This window comes from Symphalangus syndactylus, chromosome 18, assembly GCF_028878055.3.
Source record: "Symphalangus syndactylus isolate Jambi chromosome 18, NHGRI_mSymSyn1-v2.1_pri, whole genome shotgun sequence".
NCBI lineage: Eukaryota > Metazoa > Chordata > Mammalia > Primates > Hylobatidae > Symphalangus > Symphalangus syndactylus.
Window position 1 is genome coordinate 21,828,579 of NC_072440.2, and position 17,052 is coordinate 21,845,630.

The window sequence follows — 17,052 nt, forward strand, 5'->3', positions numbered from 1 at the left end:
CTAAGTGTGTGGTAATTTATTGCAGCAGCAACCAGAAACTAGTATTGTAATGAAGCCCCAAAAACTCACCTCGAGGTTCAGTCCTGTCAGCAGGCCCCCTCCCCGCCGCAGGAGCGCCAGTCCTTTGCTGTGGGCCATGGACAGGCAGAAGGAAGCGTGCGCTCGTGGCGGAGGCCTGCTCAGGGGAAACCCAGGGGATGGCACTGCCGGGGCCCGCCCCTGCACCAAGGCTGCTGACGGTGACTTTCTCCAGGTGATCAGTCCATGTCCCGCCTGGCTCTGCCCTACTCTCCCCTTCACCAAGTTGGAATCCCTGGCTACCTTTCAGAGGAGGAGAGTGTGTTCCCCAGACCCAGCTTGGTATGGCCCAGATCTGCATTGAACTCGTAGAACCAGGCCTTGGACGAAAAAAGGGTCTGTCTGTGGGCATGAGATGGAGGGTAGGCCTGTCTCCAGGACCCTGTGAGAGGGAAGCCCAGTGCCCCACCAGGTTGGCAGGGCTGGGGAAGGGAAAGTGCGATGGCCCTAAGCCTGAAGAGAGGCGGCAGAGGGAGCTGTGGGGCCCGCCCGTGGAACTCAGGCCACTGCCTGAGGGAGGTAAGGGAGGATGGCACCCCAGTCACATGGGGGGGCAGAGGTGCGGTTCTGGGGCAGCTTTTCACTTGCTTCCTGCCATGTTACTCTGATCTCCTCCAGGTGAGCCTGCCCACTTTCTGGGCCCAGGGTTGCCATTGTATCCAAACACAGCCCCCCCATGGCCATGGCCCCAGGAGTGGGGCAGAGCAGAGAGGAGTCCAGGACAGAGGGGAGGCAGGGGCAGGAGGGAGCGGGCCTCAAACTCCAGGAAGGGGGCTTTCTCGTGGGTCCTGCTTGCCAGGCCTCTCCTCTCACCCCAGGCTGATCACCTGGGGAAGAATTGAGGCAAGGTTTCTCAACCTCAGGCCCAAGGAGTTCAATTAGCGAGCCCTTAGGGAGGTGTGAGCCCCCGAAATGGTGCAAGGTTTTGTGTGGAGAGTACACACATGCGTTTCTGGAAAAAGGGTCCACAGCTCTCATTCTCATTTTCAGCAGGCTCCACACTCAAAAAAGGTTAGAACCCTTGCTACAGAGCTGTGGGAGCAGATAGGTGAAGGCCTGCCGAGGGCACTCCTGAGCCCACTGTCCCCTAGGCAAGCTGCTTGGTATTTGCATAGCTGAGAGCTGGGGCATTCTGGGACTGTGAAATCGCCCTGAGATAACCCACAGTCCTTAGCTGGGAAGCAAGGCCTGTGTCTCCTGCAGCATCCTCCATCCCTGGAGCCATGGATCCAGGAGAACTGGCCCTTGCGGAGGTGGAGAGTCTATTGTTGACTCCCTCCCTGGCCATGTAGACAGTGAACCAAAGGCTTGACTGAAGGTGGCTTATAGGTCAGTCATCAAACACTTGCCAGACAGCCATGTAGACAGCCAATCTGCCTCACCCGATTTCCAGCCAGGATATTTCCTGTAACCCCAATCGTGTCTGAAAAGCCAGCCAGATGAAGTCGGCCCCAGACACTGGAGTGAGTCAGAAAACACCCAAGTGGTCCCTGAGCTGGCTGGACTGGGCAGGATAGAGAGCTCAGTGGTCCCTGAGCTGGCCATGGGCCAGGGCAGGAAAGAGAGCTCAGCTGAGGTTGTCCTCGCAGGGGTGAGTTCTGCTGGTTGCTGGCTGCTCTGCAAATTACTGGAGTCCGGGAGGTGCGGAAGAAGGCTTAGAAGATGGCAGGAAGAAGAAACTCACATTTGTTTTCACCTTGCGAGTTAAGATCCTTTGCCTTATACTTCGCGTTTCTTTCATGTTAGAAATATTGGGCTGGGCGCAGTGGCTCACGCGTGTAATCCTAACACTTTGAGAGGCCAAGGCAGGTGAATCACCTGAGGTCAGGAGTTCAAGACCAGCCTGGCCAACACGACGAAACCCCATCTCTACCAAAAATACAAAAATTAGCCAGACGTGGTGGCGCATGCCTGTAATCCCAGCTACTCGGGAGGCTGAGGCCACAGAATCACTTGAACCCAGGAGGTGGAGGTTGCAGTGAGCCAAGATTCAGCCACTTCACTCCAGCCCAGGCAAAAGAGCGAGACTCCATCTCAGAAAAAAAAAATATTGACTTATTGACTTAGTGCTTGCTATGTGCTAGGCAGTGTTCTAGGTGGGAGGACAGCAGGGAATGAAAGGACAACCTCCCTGCCCTTGCCCACCTGCAAACAGTGGGAAGCACTTGGAGAGAAATACAGATCCTCACAACCATCCTGTAAGATACATGGCCTTCGCCAGGTGTGGTGGCTCACACCTGTAATCCCAGTGCTTTGGGAGGCCGAGGCAGGTGCATCACTTGAGTCCAGGAGTTTGAGACCAGCCTGGCCAACATGGTGAAGCCCCGTCTCTACTAAAAATACAAAAATTAGCCAGCTGTGATGGCAGCTGCATGTAATTCCAGCTACTTGGGAGGCTGAGGCAGGAGAATCGCTTAAGCCCGGGAGGCGGAGGTTGCAGTGAGCTGAGATTGGGCCACTGTACTCCAGCCTGGGCGACAGCCAGACTCCATCTCAACAAACAAACAAACAAAAAACCTATGTGGCCTTGTTGCTGCCTTTTGTAGGTGGGAAACAGACAGGGTCACCCAGCCAAGCAGCTGGGGCTGAAACCTGGATCTACCTCCAAAGTTCATGCTGTTTCTACCATTCCCCAAATTTAGAACTTTCTCCCAACCAGTTTCCTAAAACAGAGGGCAGCATTTGTTGAGCTCCTACTATGTGCTAGCAGGGACTTTATTCAAGCCTTTGATTTAATGTTTGGAATAAAGTGTTAGGTAGCCCGTGTTATTTATTGCTCTCCTTCTCTATCTTAGAGATGCAGGAAATTGAGGCTGAGAAAGAGAAAGTAACTTGCTTGAGGCTACGCAGCTGGTAAGTGGAGCCCAGCCCAGGTCTAGCATCCTCTCTGCCAGGTTTCCAAAGTGCAATGTCCCCAGTGCTCCCGGGACACAGTTGGTAGAAACCAACGGGCCTTACCAAGTGAATGCCTTGGTCTCTGACCAGCAGGGCATTCCCAGGGACAGGGAACATCTTAAGCACCAAGATATGCACCTAGTCACCTGAGGAAAGAGAAAGGACTACACAGGGGGATGGGGCTGAGCTAGGTGTGGAGTGGTCCTTGAGGGTCTTGGTGAGTGGGTAGGGGGAGCAGCATGAGCCAGGCCTCAGGGAAGGAGGACAACCGGAAGATGGCCTGGAAAAAGTACTGGATCCGGGAGGGTTCGAACCTGGCCAGAGAGGGAGGTGGGACAGGCTAGGAAGTCTCAAGGTCTGAAGATTGGCCCTGGCAGGCAGAAACCAGGTAAACTGGGCAGTTACCTGAACCCTGGGGCCAGGTGCATCCTTAGCCCAGAGCAGGCACCCAGGTTTCTGGCTCTGGGTGTGACCTCAGTCTGGGGAAAAGCCCCTGCCCCCACCAGGACCACCCGCTCCCCAGACTACTTCAGATGCTGAGCCCAAGCTGGGGCAGGAAGCTAGACTGAAACCTAAGGTAATCCCGACAAAGTCCCTGGTTCCCTCCAACTGTGGGGCCAAAGGGGAATGACAGCCGAACCACCATGCTGAATCTCAAATTTGAGCCCTCAGTGCCCACAGGAAGATTTGATCAGCACACTTTCCACATGGGGAAACGGGCTCAGAGAAATGCAAGAGCCCTGCCTAATGCTCCAGACCAGGGCTCCAGGCCCAGAGTGTTTCCTAGTCCCTGTGCTCAGAGGGCAGCAGCTGGCTTTGGAAGCCCAGAAGGATGGCCCATATCCACAGATGCACTTGGCAGTGAAGCGCGCCCAGAGGGACAGAGGCGGTTGAGTCGCGCCTCCTCCACTGGGTTGTGAGGGCCTGAGAAAGCCCATGAGATGTTGCATGAAGCTGGTGCCAGACTATGAGCAACTGAGGAGGCTTCCCTCTGGAAGGATCCACAGTGCCTGGAATGAAACCTGACTCAGACAGAGCTCAGTTGAGCAGATCACTGAGGCGTGGAGAGGTCAGGGCTGCCAAGCGCAGCAGTCTGGATTCAAAGCCAACAGCATGGCTCCAGAGTCTCTGCCTTAGCCCCTGCATCAGCCGCCTCTCAGAGTTGCCCTTGCAGGCTCATCAGATGCCTAGGCCAGCGCCCTCCCCTACACCACGGTCGGCCAGGGAAGCTTGGGGAGCCCCAGAGCACCCCCCGATATTCCAGCCTAATCCTGGCACCCCTGCCCCTCACCACCCTTTCTGCTTCAACCTCGCCTCCTACACAGAGCCTGGGCCACTTAACTTGGCACCAAACAGATGCCTTAATAAATCAGAGTCTGATCTTGAGCCAGAAGCAATTTTACCCCCTGCTCAGCCTCTCCCTCTGGCCTCATGCCATCTTGTATTCAGCCGGTGGCTCACAAATGAACCTACATCAGGGCTGAAGAACGGTGTTCATGAATAGGAAACCTCAGGGTCATTAATTGGTGTTTATTTCCCCAGATGCACACCTCGAAGTTGACAGATGATGCTGTTCCTGCCAGCCTCAGGCAGAGGAGATAGGTTAACTTGCCTGCTCTCTGCAGGGCTGAGTTACAGCCTTGCCACTGTGGCTGCCTAGGGTGGGGTGAAGGGGATGAGGAGGTCACCTTTGCACATTTCAAATTTCTCCCTCCCCCTCAACCAATTCCTTCCTGCCTCATCTCCCATGGCTTCCATTAAAGATCACGTAACCAAAATCAGACAAACCTGAGTTAAACCCCAGTTCTGTTTCTGGCTAGCTCTGTGATCTTGGACAAGCTACTTAATCTTTGAGCCTCAGTTTCTCCATCTTCAACCTCTAAAGCTGATGAGACATAAGTTCCAGACACAAGGCCTGAAACGTGGCACGTACTCAGAGTACACCACTATTCTGTGGGCACCCCCACCATGACCCCCAAAACTGTCCCCCTCACTTATCCCCACTGCCACCCCCAAATAGCCCAACCAGAAGTCTGGGGTGTCATCTGGGACACCTCTCTCCTCCTTACCCTCCAACAGTCACCAAGTCCTAGCAATTGTACCTCCTAAGTGGCTGACCCATCTGTCCACGTCTCCCCACCACTTCCAATGCCTCTATGTCTTTCTCTCTGGATTCTCACACCAGCCTCCTGACTGATCTCTCTGCTCCAGTCGGCACACTCTGTACTTCCTCCCCATGAAAGCCTGCCTGGGCAGCCAGAAAGAGCTCCCTAAAGAGTAAATCTTTTTTTTTTTTTGAGACAGAGTCTTGCTCTGTCACCTAGGCTGGAGTGCCGTGGCACGATCTTGGCTTACTGCAACCTCTGCCGCCTGGGTTTAAGCGATTCTCCTGCCTCAGCCTCCCAAGTAGCTGGGATTATAGATGTGTGCCACCAAGCCCGACTAATTTTTTTTATATTTTTAGTAGAGACAGGGTTTCAGCATCTTGGCCAAGCTGGTCTTGAACTCCTGACCTTGTATCCACCTGTCTCAGCCTCCCAAGGTGCTAGGATTACAGGCGTGAGCCACTGTACCAGGCCCCCTAAAGAGTAATTTTTTTTTTGAGACGGAGTCTCACTCTGTCCCCCAGGCTGGAGTGCAGTGGTGTGATCTTGGCTCACTGGAAGCTCTGTCTCCTGGGTTCACGCCATTTTCCTGTCTCAGCCTCCCGGGTAGCTGGGACTACAGGCGCCTGCCAGCACGCCCGGCTAATGTTTTGTATTTTTAGTAGAGATGGTGTTTCACTGTGTTAGCCAGGATGGTCTCAATCTCCTGACCTCGTGATCCGGCCAGGCCTCTTCTTAAGAGGTTTGCACAAACAGGAAGGTAAGAAGGTTGTAGAATCCAAACCTCCTTCCAACTAAGAAAAGTGCCTTTCCAGATCCCCAGGGCTGCACCAGGCTCAGCCCTACACTTGGCAGAGGGCTCAGATCAGGAGGGTTCTCTCAGGCCCTGGGGAGCAGTGGCCAGGACTCATTCAACCTCCACTCCGACCCTCCTGCCTGCCTTGGACTCTACAGGACACACAGTTCTCTCCTGAATTATTATTATTACGACCATCTGCTCTTCCAAGTGTTTCATTAGCCCCCTGAAGCAAACCTCGGAGCCTCGGGAACCAAGCCCAAGCCCGGCAGCAGGCCATCTATCTTCCTGCCAAGTCCACGGCAAAAATATCTTCCCAGTCCTAGGCCAGGCCTCGTTGGCTTGCCTCAACAGAGCTCACGGAGCAGACTCTTTACCGGTCTCCTCACTTCCAAGAAGGACCCAGGAGAACCAACCTGATCTGAGTCCTCTGCCAAGTCTAGGCCTCCATCCCAGCTTGTACACAGCAGCCCTGGGGGCTTTCTGAACTGCACATCTGATAGGGCCCCTCCTCTCCTGAAAACCTTCAGTGGCATCACCATCTGCCTGAAGGATGAAGCTCCTGCCCTCCAGGCCTCCCCTGCCCCAATCTCTCCCTGCCTCAGCTGCAGGAGCCATTTACTGCCCTGCACGTCCCCTGCCTTGCACAGGCTGTTGCTCTACCTGGCATGCCCCTCCCCACCTTTCTCCAAGAAAATACATGTCAAATGTTACCTCTGGGCCGGGTGCGGTGGCTCACGCCTGTAATCCCAGCACTTTGGGAGGCCGAGGCGGGTGGATTGCCTGAAGTCAGGAGTTCGAGACCAGTCTAGCCAACATGGTGAAATGCACGTCTCTACTAAAAAAATACAAAAAAATTAGCCAGGCATAGTAGCATGCATCTGTAATCCCAGCTACTCAGGAGCCTGAGGCAGGAGAATTGCTTGAACCAGGGAGGTGGATGCTGCAGTGAGCCGAGATCATGCCACTGTACTCTAGCCTGGGTGACAGAGTGAGACTCCATCTCAAAAAAATAAAATAAAAATTAAAAAGTCACCTCTGGAGGTCCTGCTGGGATTGCCCAGGAGGGCAGGAACTGCTTCCTCTGTGCCCTTTCAGAATCACGTTTTCTGTCTCAGCACTGTCCTTTTTTCTTTTGTGTTTGGCTCTCCAGCCAGACTGAGCGCTCCTGGAAGGCAGTGACCATGTTGGACTCATGCTATCTCTGTTTGATCGCAAAGCCTCACTTAGGACAGGTGCTCAGGGAAGACAGAAGGGGAGAGTCATGTCTTTCCCCTCTGGCCCCTGCGTCCTCATGTATCAAATGTCAGTTACATACCTACTATGTGCGGGGCTGGGCTGTCCCCAACGGGTTTTTTTTTTTTTTTTTTTGAGACAGGGTCTCACTTTGTCACTCAGGCTGCTGTGATCTCGGCTCACTGCAGCCTTGACCTCCTATGTTCAAGCAATCCTCCTGCCTCAGACCCCCAAGCATCTGCGACTACAAATGCACGCCACCACACCACATCTGACTAGTTTTCTTTGTATTTTTTGTATAGATGGGGTTTCGCCATGTTGCCCAGGCTGGTCTCAAACTCCTGGGCTCAAGTGATCTGCCTGCCTCAGCTTCCCAAAGTGCTGGGATTATAGGCATGAGCCACCACCCTGGCCTGGGGTTTTATTTTGCAGGCACTCTCCGTTAGTGGTGCAGTGAACTTTGTCAGAGGGTGTTTTCCCGATGCTGCCGGGGCTGGCTGCCTTGGGAATCATCTGTCAGGCCCACTCCGGAATCCCAGCCCTACCACTCACTTACTACTTGACTCTGGCCAAGTTAACTCATGTGCAGGACCCCAGCGCTCTCTTCTGAACATGGAGTTACCGTCCCTTGCTTGCCAGCGTTGGCGTGAGGCACAGAGGAGGCGTAAGCGACAGTGATGGTCATACTGTGTGCTATGGAATGGGTAGCATCGCACTCCCTGCCCTCCAGGAAACACCCTCACTGCTGCAGCCTGAGTCACAGCAAGAATGTCCACCAAGGCATGGGAGAAAGAGCACTAGGCACGCGGGGAGATGAAGGCCCTGGCCCCAGCCTGTGCTGTGCCCTTGAAGCAGTTGCTCCTTGAGCGGGGTCTTAGCCTCCTGCTGCCACTCTGACTGCTAGGTCTGTAGCAGGTGACAAACTGATGGGGACACAGCAGCTGCCTGCTCTCAGGGAGGGGTCTTCCCAGGGTGCCTCAGCAGCCAGAGGTGTGCTGGGGAGACACAGAGGCTGCAGGGTCTCAGGCCTCAGACCAGAAGCTAATAACATTAAGGGCACGTGGGAGGAAGGTGGGTGGATGTGAAATCATTGAGACTGATTTATTGGTTAATTATTGGGTTTTTACCACCCCAGACATCCCCGGCTGTGGGGACAGAGGGAAGGAGCCCCTGGGAGGCTAGCTGGAGGCCAAGCATGGCCCAGTTCTCCTGAGCCAGGGGCACCAAATGGAGTAACATAAGGCGTCTGGACCAGGGAATGCACCCACGACTTTATGCCCAGGTGAAGCCCATCTGGACTGGCTGGCCTGAACCCTGGAACAGAAGTCTGTTAACGAAGAGGTCTGGGGTTTCCAGGTCACCCAGTCAGGTGTGGGGAGCTACAGTTTTGGAAAATAATCAGGAAGAACCAAGAAAAACCGTGGAAGCGTGGAAACTGAGAGGAGATGCCCCAGAGGTGGAGAAGGAAGAAACCAAGTAGAAAAAGTTAGGCCGGGCGTGGTGGCCCACGCCTGTAATCCCAGCACTTTGGAAGGCCAATGGGGGCAGATCACTTGAGGTCAGGAGTTCAAGACCAGCCTGGCCAACACGGTGAAACCCCATCTCTACTAAAAAATATATATATATAACAACAACAACAAAAAAAAATTAGCTGGGTGTGGTGGCATACACCTGTAGTCCCAGCTACTCAGGAGGCTGAGGCAGGAGAATCGCTTGAACCTGGAAAGCGGAGGTTGCGTTGAGCCAAGATTGTGCCACTGCACTGCAGCCTGGATAACTCTCTCTCTCTCAAAAAAAAAATATATAATAATAATATAATGATAATAGAAAAAAAAAAAGAAAAAGTTAGCCATGGGTTTGCATCCAACCTCTGCCAAACACCAGCGGTGTGGCAAATCACTAAATCTCTATGATCCTTGATTTCTACATCTGTAAAATGGGGCTAAACGGCTGGGCACAGTGGTTCACGCCTGTTATCCCAGCACTTTGGGAGGCCAAGACGGATGGATCACCTGTGGTCAGGAGTTCGAGACCAGCCTGTCCAAAATGGTGAAACCCCATCTCTATTTTTAAAAAAAAATTAGTCGGATGTGGTAGTGGGCGCCTGTAATCCCAGCTACTCTGGAGGCTGAGGCAGGAGAATTGCTTGAACCCGGGGGACGGAGGTTGCAGTGAGCCGAGATTGTGCCACTGTACTCCAGCCTGGGCGACAAGACTCTGTCTCTAAAAGATAAAAAAAAAAAAAGGGGAGGGGGTAATCATATCTATTTGCAAAGCTGTTTTGACAAAAAATGTAGCATGAGGCATATGGTACCTGCTTAATAAATATTATTTTTAGAGACAAGGTCTTGCTGTGCTGCCTAGGCTGGAATGCAGTGGCGTGATCATAGCTCACTGCAGCCTTGAACTGCTGTCTCAAGCGATCCTCCCGCCTCGACCTCCCAAAGCGCTGAGATTACAGGCATGAGCCAAGCGCCTGGTCTCACTTAAATATTAGCCATTTATTAGCTGTTGATGTTAAATTACCTAGGACTGAGCTTGGAACCAAGAAGCGGATAGCTAAGAGGTGGTGGAGGAAGCAGGACCTAGGTGTCACCTAGTTGGAAGGATGGGCAGAGGGACTGCCAGGCTGGCTCTGGGCAGGCTCTGGGAGCTGCCCTGCTGCGGGCGGGCTGTGCTGTCCATTTTCACACCCAGGGGTGTCCACTGGGCTGGTGCTCCGCTGTGGAGAGGGGACAAGTCGCTCCACTCAACGCTCCTCAGAGAGCTCGTGGCATTGCCCCATCCCTGGCCCGGTGGCGTCCCGCCCTCGGAGAACGGGAGTGAGACAGACGGACACAGGCAGAGTCCAGGCGGCAGGGTTTATTCCGGTCCTCGGGCAGCCTCTCCGCCGTGGGCGGGTCCCTCCCTGGGCTCCGGGCCCCGGCCGCCACCAGCCGGCAGCCTCCCGCGAGGCCGGGCGTCTCCGGGGCAGCCGGGTGGGTCCGAGGACGCCGGGCGGACGCGACGGAGGGCGCGGCGGGCGCGGTGGCGGCGTCGGCGGCCGCACGGCCACAGGCGGCGGAAGCGCGCGCGGAAGTGGCGCGAGGCGAGCGCGTAGACGAGCGGGTTGAGGCAGGAGTTGGCGTAGGCCAGGCAGTGCGAGGCCAGGCGGCAGGCGTAGGTGGCCGGGCTGAAGGCGAAGCGGCCGTACCAGAAGCACAGGATGAGCGCGTGATGCGGGCCCCAGCAGAGCGCGTAGAGCGCGGCCACCGCCAGCATGGCGCGCCCCGCACGGCCCGTCGCCCTTCGCCGCGCCTCGGCCGCCGCCGCGCCCGCGGGACCCACGGCGGCCCACAGGAAGCGCAGCGTGCGCCCGTAGGCCAGACTCACCACGGCCACGGGCAGCAGGTAGCCGGCAGCGAAGGTGGCCACGTCCAGGGCTCGGCGGCGCGCGTCCTCCCAGGCGGGAACGCAGAGCTCCAGCGCGCCGTAGCGCACGGTACCGTAGTAGCTGAGGTAGGGCGCCGAGAAGAGCGCCGCCAGCAGCCACACCAGCCCCACCGCGGCGCGGGCCTTGCGCGGCGTGCGCAGAGCGCGCGAGCGCAGCGGGTGCCGCACGGCCAGGTACCTGCGGAGGGCGCCGGGTCAGCGGGGCGGACAGATGCCTTCCCGCAGGGGCCCGCGCCACGTCCCGCGCTGGGCCCTGCGGCCCGGTGCGCCTCCTGTGAACCGTGGGGGACGTGGCGGGGATTAAGGGTGTGAACGCGCAAGGTGCTTAGAGCAGTGCCTGGCACCTAGCAAGGGCCCGATCCCGGTGAGTTGTTATTTCTAGGATTATTTTATGGATGCGTCAGATGAGGCCTAGAGAGAAGTGACTTGCCCAGGGTCATCAGCTAATGTGAGCCTGAATTTGACCCCAAGTTTCAAGCGATGGAAGCAGATGTGTGAAGAGCTGGGCCAGGTGTGGGCAGTTATAAAATAGCTGGGCTGGGCGCGGTGGCTCATGCCTGTAATCCCAGCACTTGGGAGGCCGAAGCAGGCGGATCACCTGGTGTCAGGGGTTCGAGACCAGCCTGTCCAACATGGCAAAACCCCGTCTCTACTAAAAATACAAAAAATTAGCCAGGTGTGGTGGCCTGTAATCCCAGCTACTCGGGAGCCTGTGGCAGGAGAATCTCTGGAACCCAGGAGGCAGAGGTTGCAGTGAGCCGAGATCCAAAAAAAAAAAAAAAAAAAAAACTGACAAAAAAACTGATGAATGCATTCGTGAGCTTCTTTTGCCATTCATTTCGTGCTTAGAGAGCACTTACTATGTGCCAGACCCTGTGCTGCCACTTGAGACTCAGAGGCTTCCTCTGGAAGCTCACAGTGGAGGAGGGGAAGGGCAGGACAGTCCCCTCAAGCATGCCCTGCAGGTGCCCAGAGGCTGCTTGTGAGGGATCAGGGAGCTTTTGTTTCCTCCCACCCACCTCCTTTTCTGGTCCCCCACTCTCTCCTTCCTAAGGCAATGAGGATCTGTTCACGACTCCTCCCCCCCAACCCCGCCCCCACAGCCCTGCCCAGCCAGGCCCTAGGCACAGCGCACCTGTCCACGGAAACAGCAGCCAGCGTGAAGCTGCTGGCGTACATGGTGAGGTAGATGAGCAGGTGCACGGCCTTGCAGACGAGGGCCCCGAAGAGCCAGGCATCCAGCGTGTAGATGGTGGCCTGGAAGGGCACGCAGCACAGGATGAAGCAGAGGTCAGCCACCGCCAGGTTGAGGATGAACAGATCTGTGGTGCTGCCAGGCTCGTGCCAGGCACTCAGGCCAGGCTGCAGGAGCACTGCCAGCACCAGCCCATTGCCCACTGTGCCCAGCAGGAAGATTAGGGCAAAGACCACAGGCACTGCCACGGCCCCAACACTCCCTGGGCTGTCCAGTGAAATGTTCTGGGCATCAGCCATCTCCCCATCAGACGGGCACCTGGGGAAGAGAAGCTGGAATCCTCAGGCAAGAGCCCCCAGTTCTGGTTGCTTGACCCCGGGATCTAGCTCCCCCGACCTGGGTCTGGCCAGGTGTTCTGGGCTGGAAGCTCGTGGGAGATGGAGGAGGGGAGAGCAGAGCCAAAGTAATCGCTGAGTGCCACTGTGTGAGCAAGCTCGTGGTGTTCAAGGGGTGAGAGTTCCTCAGTTTCCTAAGGAACACGCCTAGAGTCCTGCCTGGAGGGCTACCTAGGTATTTGAGGGACACTTTCAACCCACGAGGCTGGGGAAGGCACAAGTGAAGTAGGATGAAGATATGGCGATGGGGGGAGGGGCCAACCCCAGAAACTGGTATATTTTCCTTCTCAATGGGGATCTGAAGCTCAGGGGAGACCCTGGGACATGGATTTAGGGCTTTCTCTGGCTACAAGTTGTAGCCTCAGCAAAACACGGGTAACATCCCTGAGTCACTGGAGAGTCCAGTATAGTGAGATCACCACAATGGCAAAACTGGGAAGACCATGTAGGTCACTGCTCCCTCTCTGCACATAGAGAAATTGAGGCCCAGAGAGGGGACATGGGAGGGTAATATCACACTCGAAATGGCAGCTCTAGGGCTGTTGCCACCCTGGTATCCTGCCTCTTAAGCTAGAGTGCTCATCTGAGAGCCTGTAACAGGTGGTGCCTCTGACAACCTGTGTGTGTGTGCACACCAAACCCATGCTCACCCCCATCCCACTCTACAGCCCATGTCTCCTACTACCTGCGGATACCCTCGCAGGCTTGAGACCACTGGGGTGGTGGGACAAAGTAGGGGAAAGGGGGGCCAGGCAGGGAGTAGGGAAGAAAGGCAATGTCTGCCCCCACCCCAGCACCCAGCATGCAGTAGGTCCCCAAAGCCCAGGATGGGCAACACCCACCTCCGCCTTGGGCAGTGGGCTTGATCCTGGGTGAAATGGCCGGGCTGGGCGGGCCTCCTGGTTCAGCAGCTGCCCCTCGGTGCCTCCCTGCAGGTACTGGTCTGCCTTCTACTTCTCTCCCTTCGCCTTTAAGGCCCCTCCTCTCCTCTGCCCCCTCTGCTGAGCCAGAGTTGGGCACTCCCTCTGGAGTAGCCACTGGCCACTTCCCCCTCAGTCCCTGATTTCCCCCAGGTGGCAGGCTCTTCTGCCTGGCTCTTCTCTGCCTCTCTGCGTTGCTGCTGCCTTTTCCTCTCTCTGCAGCCAGTAACCCATTGATCTCGCTCTCTGTGATTTGCTTTGTAGTTAACCCCTCTGTGCCCAGGGCCCAGCCAGTCTCTGGCACTCCCACCTCCTGTGGCCCAGCCTGATGACTCCGTCCCCTACCCCTGCACCTTCTTGCTCCAATCCATGTTTAGAAAAGGTTCCTAGGCCGGGCATGGTGGCTCACGTCTGTAATCCCAGCACTTTGGGAGGCCGAGGCAGGCAGATCACTTGAGGCCAGGAATTCGAGACCAGCCTGGCCAATGTGGCGAAATCTTTATTTTATTTTTTATTTATTTATTTTTTTTTGAGACGGAGTCTTGCTCTGTCGCCCAGGCTGGAGTGCAGTGGCACGATCTCGGCTCACTGCAAGCTCTGCCTCCCGGGTTCACGCCATTCTCCTGCCTCAGCCTCCCGCATAGCTGGGACTACAGGCGCCCGCCATCACGCCCGGCTAATTTTTTTTTTGTATTTTTTTAGTAGAGACGGTGTTTCACCATGTTAGCCAGGATGGTCTCGATCTCCTGACCTTGTGATCCGCCCGCCTCGGCCTCCCAAAGTGCTGGGATTACAGGCTTGAGCCACCGCGCCCGGCCGCGAAATCTTGTCTCTACTAAAAATACAAAAATTAACTGAGTGTGGTGGTGGGCGCCTGTAATCCCAGCTACTCTGGAGGCTGAGGCAGGAGAATCGCTTGAACCTGGGAGGTGGAGGTTGCAATGAGCTGAGATGACGCCACTGCACTCCAGCCTGGGTGATGGAGTGAGACATTGTCTAAAAAAAAAAAAAAAAAAAAAGAGGCTGGGTGTGGTGGCTCAGGCCTGTAATCCCAGCATTTTGGGAGGCCGAGGCAGGTGGATCATGAGGTCAGGAGTTCAAGACCAGCCTGGCCAAGATGATGAAACCCCATGTCTGCTAAAAATACAAAAATTAGCCGGGCGTGGTGGCGGGCACCTGTAATCCCAGCTGCTCAGGAGACTGAGGCAGGGAATTGCTTGAAGCCAGGAGGTGGAGGATGCAGTGAGGCAAGATCATGCCACTGCACTCCAGCCTGGGCGACAGAGCGAGACTCTGTCTCAAAAAAAAAAAAAAAAAAAAAAAACTCTATTATTGCCGAGGGTGAAAAGGATGGACAGAGGGGGAGAGATATGATGAGTGGCCTGTTAGGAGCCTCTTGAATAGGTCTTGGTGAACAGCTGTGTGATTCGGTCATGGAGTTCTGTCCTGAACTGAGTGGAGAAGGAGGGGACACATGGCCACATGCCTCCAGAGGGTTTGGGAGGCTAGCACCTGGGGAGCAAGGTACACTGGATTCAGCAACGAGGAGGCTGCTGGTAAACTGGACAGGTGTATTGAGGGCAAAAGGCAGTCTGCAGTGAGTTAAGGAAGGGAGGGGAGAAGTGGAGGAGCTGAGTGTAGTGTTTTTAGAAGCTGGGGGTGGGGTTGGGGAGCATCAAGGGGAAGTGCGTAAGGGGAGAGAAAACAGTGTGAGGGGCGCTGATGGAGCCAGGACTTGCATTCCAGGCCAGAGGAGCTGGGGTAGATGCTCAGAACTAGCTCCTCAAGGCCAGGCGTCGTGGCTCATGTCTGTAATCCCAGCACTTTGGGAGGCCAAGGCAGTTGGACCACTTGAGGTCAGGAGTTCAAGACCAGCCTGGCCAACATGGTGAAACTCATCTCTACTAAAAATTAGCCAGGTATGGTGGTGCACACCTGTAATCCCAGCTACTTGGGAGGCTGAGGCAGGAGAATGGCTTGAACCCAGGAGGCAGAGGTTGCAGTGAGCAGAGACTGCACCACTGCACTCCAGCCTGGGCAACAGAGCAAGACTCAAAAAAAAAAAAAAGAAAAGAAAAGAAAAGAAAATAACTAGCTCCTCGAAGGCCCCGGGGTTTTCACCAGGGCTCAGAGGTGCCTCTCTAAAGCCTGATGTCACCTTCTTTAGATGCAGAAAATCCTCAATTTTTGGAAGCAGAGTCTCATGGAATTGAAACTATTAGGAATCTAATCTAGACTTGCCAAACCTGAATTCAGAACCTTCAGAATTGAATTTTTTTTTTTTCTGTTTTGTTTTGTTTTTGAGACAGTCTTGCTCTGTCGCCCAGGCTGGAGTGCAGTAGTGCGATCTCGGCTCACTGCAAGTGCAAGCTCCGCCTCCCAGGTTCACGCCATTCTCCCACCTCAGCCTCCCGAGTAGTTGGGACTACAGGCGCCCGCCACCACGCTCGGCTAATTTTTTGTTTTTGTATTTTTAGTAGAGATGGGGTTTCACCGTTTTAGCCAGGATGGTCTCGATGTCCTGACCTCGTGATCCGCCCGCCTCAGCCTCCCAAAGTGCTGGGATTACAGACGTGAGCCACCGCACCCGGCCAGAATTGAATTAATTCTGAATTGAATTCAGAATTGAATTGCACAACAGAATTGTAGACTCTTATGATCCCTGAATGGCGAGACTCAGTTTGGTGGGATTTTAGAAACTTTGACAGATCTGCAACCACTGCGTGAAAGTAACGCACCCTTAGACTCCCAGAAGCCTGGACGAATGTGCATGCCTGAACTCTGGATCGGGCTGGAAAGCATCTGAGATTCATGACTTTGCACTCCTGGCCCTTGGGAGCCCCCTGCTCACAAGGTCCTTCTTGGCCTAGGGCGATGAGCTGCCAGCAGCGGCAAGGCTAAGCTGATACGAGAGCGGAGGTGGAGGGAAGGAGGAAGGAACAGGCGGCCATAAAGAGCACGGCCGTGAGCCTAGACCTTGGGTGCGCCCGGTGCCGCCACCTCCATTCACTCCTACCGCCGCTTCTGGTAGCCTGCGGCCCTGAACCCCGTGCGCGACGCGGAGAACAAGGACACTGCGCCCTTGGAGCGGTCCTCAGAGCCTCTGATTCTGCAGAATACGGACTTGCAGCTGATCCACGGCCGGCACTCCCGCCCCGCGTGGCCCTACAGCTTGTCGTGGGCGGCCGGCGACTACCGGTAGGAGCCCAAGCCGAAACACGTGCACCCAGAGCGGCTGCTGCGCCTCCTACAGACACCTTCTGGATGACTGCGGAAGAAGCGCGGCGGCGGACCTGGGCTGGTGCAGCAGGACATGCTGAGCCGCGGGTTGGCCCACGGCGTGGAGCTCTACCGCGACCAGCTAGCCCACGGGGTCGCTGCCAGCGCGGCAGCGCAACGCCAGCGGCGGCTCCCAGGAGGCACAGGGGCGGCGTCACACTTTCTACGGCGCTGTCTGGACCTCGCCTCGTGCCCCCTCACGTCGGTCTGGGTGGATCTGGGCCTTCTGTTCTGGCCCCGCCCGGTGCACCACACCGACTGCCACACGTCACCCCGCGGCTGCCCGTGGCGCCTAACATGAGCTGCCGGCTATCGCAGACCATGCTCATCAAGCTGCTGGCTCGGCATTACTGGTTGAGCCCTTGTGCACATCGCCTGCAGCAGCGCGCCTGGTGCCACGTGCCCTACTCGGTGGTGGCGGGCTGCAAATGTTCCTGCCGCTAATGTGGCCACAGCTACCCCAGCCAGGCAGCCTTCACCCTCACACCGGCCCCCACCCCCCCAGCTGCTGGACCCCAGCTCATATTGTTCATCCCAAGATAATGGGCAAATGGGTAGGCTGGAGGTGCAGGACGTCAGAGACGTAGAGCTAGTTTCATGTCGTTAATGACAAAGGGCCTTTTCATCCTCTGCCCCAAGTAAACTAAGAGCTTCCCAAGGTCACACCACGCTGAGGGTGGAGCTACGGAGACCCCACTCCCCACCCCACAAGGGGTCCACA

At 55.9% G+C, this 17,052-nt stretch overlaps 1 protein-coding gene across 2 annotated transcripts; it reads right to left on the reverse strand.

Annotated features, from left to right (window-relative positions):
* Nucleotides 1–9,581: 9,581 nt before the first annotated feature.
* Nucleotides 9,582–13,806, reverse strand: GALR3 (galanin receptor 3). 2 transcript variants are annotated; one of them, XM_063622595.1, is made up of 3 exons: nucleotides 11,678–12,326; nucleotides 10,483–10,720; nucleotides 9,582–10,282 (listed from the first exon to the last, which is right to left on the reverse strand). In XM_063622595.1, the coding sequence occupies exons 1-3, from the start codon at nucleotides 12,034–12,036 to the stop codon at nucleotides 9,860–9,862; spliced, it is 1,020 nt and encodes a 339-aa protein (XP_063478665.1). In that variant the 5' UTR covers nucleotides 12,037–12,326; the 3' UTR covers nucleotides 9,582–9,859. The 2 variants fall into 2 exon arrangements, with proteins under 2 accessions (XP_063478665.1, XP_055107774.1); XM_055251799.2 differs by adding an exon at nucleotides 12,975–13,806 and having other exon boundaries at nucleotides 9,930–10,720; nucleotides 11,678–12,055.
* Nucleotides 13,807–17,052: the final 3,246 nt, after the last annotated feature.

What these genes read in the sequence shown, in the direction of transcription:
- GALR3 (XM_055251799.2), bottom strand. Translation starts at nt 12,036, where the DNA reads ATGGCTGATGCCCAGAACATTTCACTGGACAGCCCAGGGAGTGTTGGG. An exon ending in GCTGCTGTTTCCGTGGACAG is followed by an intron (nt 10,721 to 11,677) that starts GTGCGCTGTGCC and finishes CGCCCTCCGCAG; the next exon opens with GTACCTGGCCGTGCGGCACC.